The sequence below is a fragment of the Pterocles gutturalis genome, unplaced genomic scaffold, assembly GCF_000699245.1.
Source record: "Pterocles gutturalis isolate BGI_N339 unplaced genomic scaffold, ASM69924v1 scaffold14791, whole genome shotgun sequence".
Classification (NCBI taxonomy): Eukaryota; Metazoa; Chordata; class Aves; order Pterocliformes; family Pteroclidae; genus Pterocles; species Pterocles gutturalis.
The window spans coordinates 1-10,651 of record NW_010105685.1 but is presented as its reverse complement, the minus strand read 5'-3'; the positions used below and the strand labels follow the sequence as shown (position 1 = coordinate 10,651).

General features: G+C 37.6%; 1 protein-coding gene across 3 annotated transcripts in view; it reads left to right on the top strand.

Moving 5' to 3' along the window:
* RHOT1 (ras homolog family member T1) overlaps nt 1-9,975 on the top strand; it is a 22,610-nt gene extending 12,635 nt beyond the window's left edge. The window contains exons 17-20 of one of the 3 annotated variants that reach the window (XM_010087497.1): nt 1-114; nt 1,486-1,608; nt 7,188-7,331; nt 8,818-8,935. The exon at nt 1-114 is cut by the window's left edge and continues 89 nt beyond it. In XM_010087497.1, the coding sequence (XP_010085799.1) occupies nt 1-114; nt 1,486-1,608; nt 7,188-7,331; nt 8,818-8,935 (499 nt within the window). Of the gene's footprint in view, nt 115-1,485; nt 1,609-7,187; nt 7,332-8,817 lie in introns of all 3 variants that reach the window. The other 2 variants (XM_010087499.1, XM_010087496.1) reach the window with 2 other exon arrangements.
* The last annotated feature ends 676 nt before the right edge of the window (nt 9,976-10,651 follow it).

Below are 10,651 nucleotides of genomic sequence, written 5' to 3'. Positions count from 1 at the left end.
TGCTGAATTCTGCAAAAAACACAAAATGCCTCCACCTCAAGCCTTTACATGTAATACAGTCGATGTGCCGAGTAAAGATATCTTTGTTAAACTGACAACTATGGCAATGTATCCGTAAGTACTTGAACTGTTGTATTTTTTCATATTGCATGGGTCATGCACAGTACCACTGCATGTCATTGTTAGCCACAAGGATGGAACCACTTCACTGAGATTTAGCAACAGAGAGACATAAGTGACTTGAGTGGAATCTTCAAATTAGTTCAAATTGAGAGTGTTGGTATGTACCCAACGTATAAATCAGTGTCAGCTATTGTTGCTAAGGTATTTTTTTAAAGAATACACTACTTCATCCAGCTCACGTTGCAAATTCCAATGCATATGTAGTGTTCTGTTTGGTCCTTATTGTGGATGCATAACTCAATACGTCAATATTAATATCTTGGTATTTTTGAGATACTTGTGAATAATTTGTACTGTAGTCCTTGTTAATAGCTCAGCTTGACAGTTGATCACAAGTGATGACACTCTTTAGTGAACAACAGTTCCCCTGTGCACTGCTAGAAGTTTTTTTTCTTTTCAGGGTGTTTAGTACTATGTGCTTTAGTTTGTTAATCAAACAGATCTTGTATTTTTTATAGAATTTCTGTCTAAACACCTTTTGGGCTTCAGATAGAAGATAATTAAGCTCATGTTCTTCTTCACTGCACATCTCACTGTTGCTAAGCTCACTTTGCATCTGTTTTTGGTGGGTGGAGCTTTTAATATGGTGGTGAACTACATAAATATTACAGCAGATGGAGTCTAGTATGACAGCTGACATTTGCTTTAAATTAAATAGAATTAATGTCACTTTCACCCAAAATAATAGTATTTTTTTAAGTATTTGAAACGGAATTTATTGAATTAGATTTGTAAAGCTTTTGTTTTTGTTCTCTTGTATTTATTTTGTAGCGCTGGAATACTGGGAAACCACTAAAGTGTAGCACTGACCAAATGTCTTGTCATATCAATATTCCTGCTTCTCCCTTAGTTTTCAAGCATGTGTGTTTGTTAGGGTGGGAAAAGTAGAGGAAACTGTCACTTTGTAAAGTGTGCATACAAAGTGGTAGAAAATGTGGCTTACTTTCCTTTGAAAAAGGGGTGTTATCTATTGCTGTGCAGACATACTTGGAAGCCTTTAGATGCTTTTCTTACAAACTTAAATAAATTCAGCAAGCATTTTCATTCATATTGGTGCTTTGCTATTAAGATCTGTGTGTGGTGGTAGTGCTAAAATGTCCAAGACGTAGAACATCTAACCTTAAAATTCTGCACAGCTGTAGTTGTACCCTTGCTTCCCCAGTGTATTTTTTTTTCCTCCTCTCCTTACGCATTCAAATGTACCTTTTATTCCTAAATTTCTCTTGGTTGTGGCACAGTCCTAACGTGCACCTGATTTTATGAGCAAGATTTCAACTCCTGTCCTTCTGTGTGTTTTCGCAGCCATGCCCGGTTACGCTGTATGTGCGCCTGCAACAGGTGTACATTTTGCATCTGTCAGAACTTCCTCAACTCAGACTTGCTGCAATCTGTAAAGAACAAACTCTTCACTGCAGTTCTTAACAGGTCCTTAACTTTATTTACTAGGTACCAGGTGTGCTTTTAAAACAAAGGTTTTTCTAAAAAGCAATTGGTAACCTTCTATGCTGCGGATTTTTCACTCTATATCCACTAAATAGGCAGATACTTACTTTAATAATTGTCATAGAATTGTCAAACTTTGTTTACCTTGAAGGTACTTTTGGTCTTTTGAGCTTAGTACAGTGATATCTTTGAAGTGTTACCCATTTGGTAGTTGATTCAGACACATAGTGATTGGAAAAATACTGTGAAGAAATTAGGACTGTTCTTAGGGAACTGGTCATGGACATTAAGTAGTGCCTATGAATCTCTGTAATGTGTCTCACTCGAGGCATTATAGGTTTGTTTAGTATTGTTTAGAGGTAGTGCCTCTTAGAGTTGCACAAATATTTTCATAAAGGCACAGCTTGATTTACACAGCATTGTATAACATATTACATGTTTATAATTGCTAGTTTGGTATTTGGAAATTAATCAAATTTCTGTGTGCGGATGTTATGCTTGGTTTACACAAAGAGTGGGTATTTTGTGTAAAAAATCTAGAGCTTTTAACATCTAATTCCTCTCTGAACAAAATGCAATATAAGAATTGGTAAATGGTTAAACATTTGCATTTGCAGATACTTTGGAAAAACAATTGGTAAAGAGAGAAGACTGGTTTTCAGCACTGAAACAGTGCTGTACCTTGTCTTGTGTGTACTGCAGGCAGTTTTTGACACATGTGATGTACTAACACCTCAGCACTTGTCATCGCACCCCAGCAATGGGAGTTCAAACCGAACAATTTTTGTAGTGCAGTGGTTCCATTGTTTGTAGCTTTCTTGGAGGCTTGTATGATAAATGTGATTCTTGGAGGCAACTGTGATAAATGTGTTTATTTGAAGGCCATGGTTAGAATATCCTGATGTGCTGCTGGTTAGCGTATGTTTCTACTTTTTACTGTTTGCAGACGTAGCTCATCCAAATAAGAGTGGCTGTCTCCGTTAAATGCAAGTTACATGCACACAGGAGGCCTACTGATGTACCCACCTACAATATTGACCATCTTTGTGAAAAACCACTTCAATACAAGATAAAAGTGTTAACCACAGAGTGAGAGTTCAGAGAAGGGTGAAAAATTCATTAGCTTAGGAAAAGACTGTCAATATGAGTGAGACAGTTTGTGATGCATCTCTTCTACAGCAGTCGTCCCTTAGACAAAAATCCCTTGAAACAACAATATCTTTGCATATTGTCGCTCTAAAACTTCCTTCATTCAGCAGTGACTACTAGAAAATCCCAGCTCTTCATTACCAAGGCTGAAATCACCTCTATGACACATCCTCATTTTTTGGAATGGTTATGGGTTGCTACATGAGCTGTTGCGGCTTGTTTCTCTCTTACATGGGCCTATGTTTTTTTTGAGTCCTGCCTTAGACATTGCACTTTGTTCTTCTGAAATACTGTCAAGGGCTTGAGGTATTGAAGTCTTTTGCTGAGAAGTCTCAGGATGCTGTCATTCCGCATCTTGTCACTAGATAGTGTGGAATAAACATAGGAATCTCCTACTGCCTAAAAAAGTTCATAATTCCAAGTAAGGAGAATTCCTCATAGACTTCTCCACTGACCCTACAGAAAGTAAAAATTGTTTGATAGAATGTCTTTGTCTGTAGTCCTTCAGTTAGTCACTAGGGTTTTGTTGCAGTTTTCCAGCATGCTCCCTTCATCTCACCGACTGACCGAATTACCACAGGTTATTCACCATTCACGATGTGGACTACTGTATAACCACATGTATAGTGGAGACGAGATGTCAAAAAGAAGGAATAGCTCCTAATTGTAGATTTAGGAGGGTAGAGATTGTTTCCTTGTTTAAAAATGTTAGCTCCTTAGATGTGTTTTTAATCTAATGACTTGTGATTAGATTAGAGAAAGCATTTGAATCAAGAAGGATTTAATAACTTTTCTTATTTTGCCTTTACAAGTGCTTACCGTTAGGTCAGGCAGTTGGGCAGAAGTTAGATAACTGATGGGTGAAGGAGCCTTCTCAAGAGTTCCTTATTCTGCTGATCCCCTCCTATTCTGAAGCTTTAGGCAGTGGAAGTAGGTAAATTGAAATTTTTCAGATTGGACCCCTCCTGTATTTGTTGCTAAGTAATGCTTAAGCACTGCTACCAAGACAAAATAGAATATCACATTTGATTATTCCCACCTTGTTAATTAAAGGAAGAACATTGCCTCTATGCAAGTGAAAAACCTATTCATGCCCACGTTCAGTTTCTTTTCTACAGACAAATTTGGAGACTCTCCTCAGGGTTTGTAGGCCATCAGAAAGGCAAATTCAATAAACATGGAAGTTTAGTGTGAAGGTGTTTATTGTGCAGGAAGAGGATTGTTGGTTTGAACTACCCAGGATCACGCTTTACTGGTTCCTTGAGGAAGAAGGCACTGCATTCGAAGCACTGTACATGCATGTCCGAGACGTGTTACTGTTCTCTAGTATTTTATATTTTTAATTTGTTCTTTCCTTTAGGTGTTCATTTCTATTTGTCTGGCTGGCACTTAATCTCTTTTTACTACATTGTTTTACCTCTTTTTAAAAGCAAGGTTTCTGCTTATGTCATTCTAACCCTTTCTTTAATGATGAGCTTAGATTTTTGGCTTTTTTTTAACTCCAGAGCATCAATTTTAAGTGTGTTTTTCTGCTTTCTTGGTTTTAATCCATTTGCTTGTTGCCTTTGGCTTGTATAGGAGTGGCATTTTTCTGTCAGCTAAGTTCATTTCAAAATAAAATAATTCTAATGCATGAGAACTGTGTTGTTCAGTGAGGGAAACTTCTCAGAGCAAGTTTTTTCTTTCTTCAGAAGTTTTTAAATATTGTGGAATAGAAGTGAAGTTCTACTTTTATATAAAACATGGTTGTTTCAGGAATTATTTGTAAGAATTTTTTTTCTATTAAAACCTTCCTCCTGTGAAATTAAGGCAATAGTTTCATTTTCCTGTAATAATGGGAAAGTTTTAAGAGTATAACCCAGGATTCCTTTTTCACTATGTGCAGTGTATGCAGATTGTTTTTCAAAACTATAGTATATTGCCATTAAATCTAATTGTAGAAATCTATCCCTGTACTTAGGGTGTCCCCCAAACTAGGGCAGTATAACAATATTTTACTTATTTTCCTCTTCCTCTAAACTGTTCAGTGCCTCATACTGAAGTAGAAGTTTCTAAAGCTGCATCCCCTGATTTCTTTCCAAATAGAATATATTGAATTGGCATTTTACATTCTCTTTAGGTTTTGTAGATAATAAGATGCACTTGGAGCTTTTCACATTTTAGATGACTAATGCATGGGGGGAAATTCTAACTCCTGGAGTTGGTTTGCATCTTAGGAAAATATGTGCCTGAAGGGAAGCTGCAGCAGCTTGCCCACATTACGCGACGTTTTTGGAATTCAGTTGCTTATATTTTATTGTTAGAACCTATTGTCTGTCAGAGCAGGCTGCTGCTGCTGCTTGCTGGCTGCATTAACCTGCTTGCAGTTTGGTGTGAGCTGCCATGTGACTAGCCTGTTGGCCTCACCAGCGTGCTTTTGAAATGCTTTTGTAGTTAATACAGGAACGTTTTTGAACTTTTATAATGAAGGTTAAACATTCCCAGACTTGGGATTCTTCGGCTGCTGACACGGAGAAGAGTGTCAGCACTGGCCTGTAACTCAGCAGTTGTGTGTGTGTAACCGTGACAGGCATGCTCAGATAACCTCTTGACAAGTGCATGTTGCAAACTTCTTGTGAGTTGTTAAAGCCTCTTAAAAGAAAGACTGGACAGATTTCAAAGATCTTATTCAACACATGACAAGTTACTTGACTCACTATTAGGGTAGGTCAAATAAAAAATCTGTCTTTTTTCCAAAACATACATTAAAATATGAATTTTACAACAAAGGCAGAATTTCTAGACTTTATTATGTATATGAACTAATTGTGCGATTAAATGCACACACCAGTCTATTTGGGAAGTTTGAAGGCTAGTTATAATGGCTAATGAGCAAGAGTTTCAAATACACCTTCATTTATGGAGTCCTCACTGCTACTGTGCATGTGTATACGTGCACATCCATATTTATGTTTTACCCTTGGAGAGAATAATTTTTCTAATTCAGAGTTACTGTCTTACTAGCAAGGCAGTAATAATTTTTACCATTGGTGAAAATTAGTTTCATAACCACAACTACATTGAAATAAAATTTGGACATGATTTATTGAAGATGTAGAATTTTTCATTATGTATTGAGGTTTTTCTGCGTTATAGCCACTTTCATGTCAAAGCACCCGTGCTGGAAACGAACATTGATCCTTTTTTTTATTATTTCAGACATATTTTATTTTCCTTTAATGGCAGCTAAACAATATTAGGGATCAAAGTTGCAAAAATGGAATTCATTTAAGGAAGAAATATAATTTTTTTCAAAGGTGTAAAGCAGTTAGGCATCCATATTGTTCTGAATTTTTTTAAGCATTTTTGGACTTTGGATTTTTGCGCTGAGGGCCCTAATTGTTTCTTACTGGTTTGTTTCAGTTTCTTTCAGTAGATTTCCTTGAGGTTATAAGACAAATCCATGCTTTGATTTAGTTCCTTTATTTAAATGAAAGAGTCTGTTACTGTTAGGCTTAGAAAAAAGATCAGAGTCAGTTTACTCTCCCTTTAGACATGAAAAGAGGATTTCATCATGATTGAGAATATGTTAATTGTTTTTAAAAGGGTGAAGCTTGCTCAGCAAGTTTGTTGGATACCATTAAATAGGGACATGTGCAAAAGTCAAAACAAGGCAAATTATAGATAGAAATCAGAAAATCGACATGTGAGAGAGTGCTTTATGAGGCAATGCAAAAGCATTCTTTTGCAATTGAAATTGATTTGCACATTTAAAGGGATGTCTCTGAAGTTATACAAATAGTTGGGCATTTGAATTAAAGTTGAGAGTTGTTATACTCACCCAACAGAGCTTGTCACATAATCTGTTAAAAGCATGTTACATACAAGTGATTTATTTTACATACACAGATAAGTTGTGTCATTTACAGATCTGAAGACAAGGGTTTTACAGTCTTACTAAAAAAATGACCACATGTAGTGATAAAATACAGTCGTTAGTTGAGTTATTAACAGTAATGAGATCTTGTCAGTTTTAGGGCTGATGTGTTGGAGTCATTCCAGTGTGTTTAGCACAGGAACTCTGTCTCGTGCATATGGTGCAGGAGTATTGCGGTGTCCTGGCAACACAAGAAAGTTGAGGCTTTGGGGATAGAGTGAGAAGAGATTCTGTTTCTTAAGCAGTTTTCTTTGTCCTTAAAGCAATGGTGTTTAGCCACATAAAATAATGTATTTTACTTAGTTCTTCAGAAGTACAAACTCCATTTATTTATTCTTTTTTTTTCCCCCAAGCATTAAGTTTTTAACAACTGCACAAGAATGAGGGGCTAGTTGGCTAGAAATCACAAATTCTCTGGGCTTTGTCGTTTGAGCATATTTGAGACGCTGTTGTTGAGCCATGCTATGAACTGCAAACTGTGCATGTGTGTAAAAAGGTTAAGACCCTACATAGATGAGTTGGGGGCCATGCTGTTAGCAGACGAGGAGAGCAGTATTATGCAGCAGGTGCACGCCGTCAACTTTGTAGAAGATTCCATCTTCATGGAGTCATCTCTTGGTCCACGTTTACTTGAAGACAGGTAACAGCAGCCAAACTAAGGTGACCTTGCCATTGCCGTTTCCCTTTCTTCCCCTCAGCAAACCACTTGACATCTAGTTTGCAGAGAGTTTGTCAAAACTAGCTGTAGAAGAACTAATGCTTGCAGGAATTCATTAATTTGATCTGTTCCATAACCGAGCAAGATACTCTTAAATAAGATTAGGAGTTTTCAGAGACCAGCTGTGTTTTTGCTGTTTGTGTGCCAAAGCCTGTTCTTCAGCATGTGGTATTACTGATTATCTATATGGCTCTTACTGCTCCTGCAGATGTCTACTAAGGAATATCTTACACTGGGTTTGTGTATTTTGATAGCGAGTAACAACTCCTGCTTTATTAAGCAGCCAGCCTGTGTGCTCTGGCTCTACAGTTCACACTGCATGAACTCTCGTGTGCACCGTGTACGCTTAGGATCTCTGTATGCTCCTTGTACTTAATACTCCTACAGCTTTCACTGAGTAACCCGTGATAATTAATACAGGCTAAAATACACAGGCTAGTGCAGTTCTATCTTAAACAAAAGCAAACAAACAAAAAACCCCTTTACTGTTGTTTAGGAACTTCTCGTTCTCTGAATTATGGCATTTATGATAACTTGTTTTAAAGGGTAGCTCCTGCTTCATGGTAAGCTGTCATACTTGAGACTACTGTTGAGGATGGCCAGCCGTGTTTAACAGAGCATGCTCACAAACTTCTTGCAGTATGTGGGAGAGTTGGGTCATTGGCTGTCTCTACTGTCATGCGAGATGTGGCTTTTTATGTCATACCGTCACTTCATACTGTTGTTACATCTTGTCTTTTTCTGTTGATGCCATTGTCACTGCTTGTTTCACTCACACTTTCTCTTAGCTTTCAGCTTGGTACTGGATGACTGTTTCTATTGCTGTTCTTGTGACTGTACTGGGAAGAAAGGAATTTACAAATGGTCCTTCTTTTATTTCTAGCTTTTGGAAAAATATTACTTGCAACTTGTCAGTAAACTTTTTGGGGGGAAGAAGTATAAGTAGATATTCAACAGGACTGGAAAGTTTTTAACAGAAAAGCAGAAGTATGCAAACTCAACATTGGAAAAAAAACCATGGGATTCTGCTGGACAGAGTTGTTCTCACTATGAGTTACTAATTATTTGCTAGCTATTTTTGTTTTCCTTTTCTGAATGCTTGCTGGTACTTTCAAAGACACGCTGCCCTCCCCACATTCATGACTAATGATCTGCTCCTGCATATCTCTTCAGCTGTGTGAGCTCTCTGACTTTAGCGAGATCTACTAGTGTGATCAGGGCTGCGGATCAAATCCTAGGCTTTTCAGAAAAGTGAAATGACTGTATAAGTACTCATAAGGCTGAATTGTAAGCTGCTTGCCTGTGACAAGTGTAGTGATGAATTTCCAAAAGCAGAGTAGTTTAGCACAAGTTGTCTGATACTCCTGTCATGGAATTAACCTGGTTTTGTATGTGTGTTAAATTTTAGGCATGTGACACAAGCGGACCTCAAGAGCTCTACATTTTGGCTCCGAGCAAGTTTTGGTGCTACTGTCTTTGCGGTTTTGGGTTTTGCTATGTACAAAGCATTATTAAAGCAACGATGATTTGAGAAGAAGCACATCTGGCCCTACCAAATGAAAAAAAAAAAAACTTTTATGTATATTCTGAATGCTTTAAATTCTGCTAGAAATATTTATATATGCAGAGTTACTTTATTAATATTTGTAATTCATGCATAAGATTATTTTAAATTATAGCTCTAACTACAGTATTGCATAATGCGTGGAAAAAAGAATTGCATCTTAATAGCCAGCTAAAATGGCTTAACTTGTGAGGCCAAAAGGGAATTTGTTGTAAATAACCTGTACATATTAAAGCAGTAAGACATTGCTTCCCAAAAAGCTACTGAAAATACTGTTCTTAGATGTTTCACCATGGTGACATACTAGTGTATAGTTGAAATTCATTTTCAATTGAGTAGGTTCAACTCAAGGATCATACTTCCTGAAGGATTGCTTATTTATTTCACATTCATCTGAAGGAACTTCATCTTTTTGGACTATAAGCTATACCAGGCAAAATTTGTGATTTTCTTTCTTATCTATTCTTTTTAACTGATGAACAAATTTCCCCACTAACTGTGTATTTGAAGAAAAAGTCGCTGTTGCTGTCCTGGCCTGTGATTCTGTACATTACATGACCAGTGACGTATTTAGCAGTCTGATATTTCTTTTAAAAGGAAAAACGTAGACTTCAAAAACTGCCAGATCGACTTCATATGCTGTGTGTAATTTGTGTTTTTCATTTTCCACTATGTTGTATTTTATAACCCTTACGAATCAGGTGAGCAAATTTGTATATTATAAATGTTTATAATTCAAAAATTGTTGCTGTTTAATTTCTCAGATCTGTCAGTCATACCTGTTGAAAGCTGTGGATAAGATAAAACTGCAAAAGTACACAGTGCCTCTTCTACTGTAGTATACTAGCTGCATGGATCACAGTGCATTCTGTAACTGGATAGATTACCTATAGACACAGCTTTTTTTAATGATAAGTAAATCAAACATTACTCCCTCATGACAAACCTATTTTTCCATTGCTGGCCTTTTCAAGTATTTCAATAAAATAACTGTGTACTGTGCTTGTGTTTATCTTTTTTTCCCGCCCCCCCCCGCCCTGAAAGGTGCTCCTTACAGAGCCTTGTCCTTTGTCTGGCAGAATACTGTCAGTGCCTTCAGTTGGAGCTTAAACGTCTTGGCTATGCAGTTTGATTTGTCTTTGGCTGTGCTGCCTCCAGTAGAGGTTTATTTCTGATTTTTATCAGAAGACTTCTGTGATCTTTTAAAGCAGATTTACAGTTACGGTTCCCACTCACCTTCCGTAAATACCCTCCCATAGAAGTCTCTTAAGTATTATCTTAATGACACAGCGCATCCTCTCTGCCATATAACTGCCCTTCCCACCAGCAGCTGCTGTTGTATTTATATATTTGTTTGTTTATTTTATTTGTCTCCGTATTGAGCCTGTCGCTGTATTTTCCTGTGTGGGAGCCCCATGCAGAGGCTGCTGTGAGGGAGTGGCCCTCACGCTGGGGTTGTGGCAGTGGCGTGGCTCCAGGTGCCCGAAGGAACCGCCGGCCCTGAGGGGCTGGTCTGATCCAGTTCCCCCCCATCAGCCACCCCTCGGGTGCTTTTTGGGCTCAGATAACAGAATTTTTGTTTCTGTAACGGGCTGCGGTTAGGGTTGTAGGATTGCCACCACCTTAGGAAAAATGTGTTCGGTGGGGTGAATATTGTCATGTTAATTAAGCACGAGAA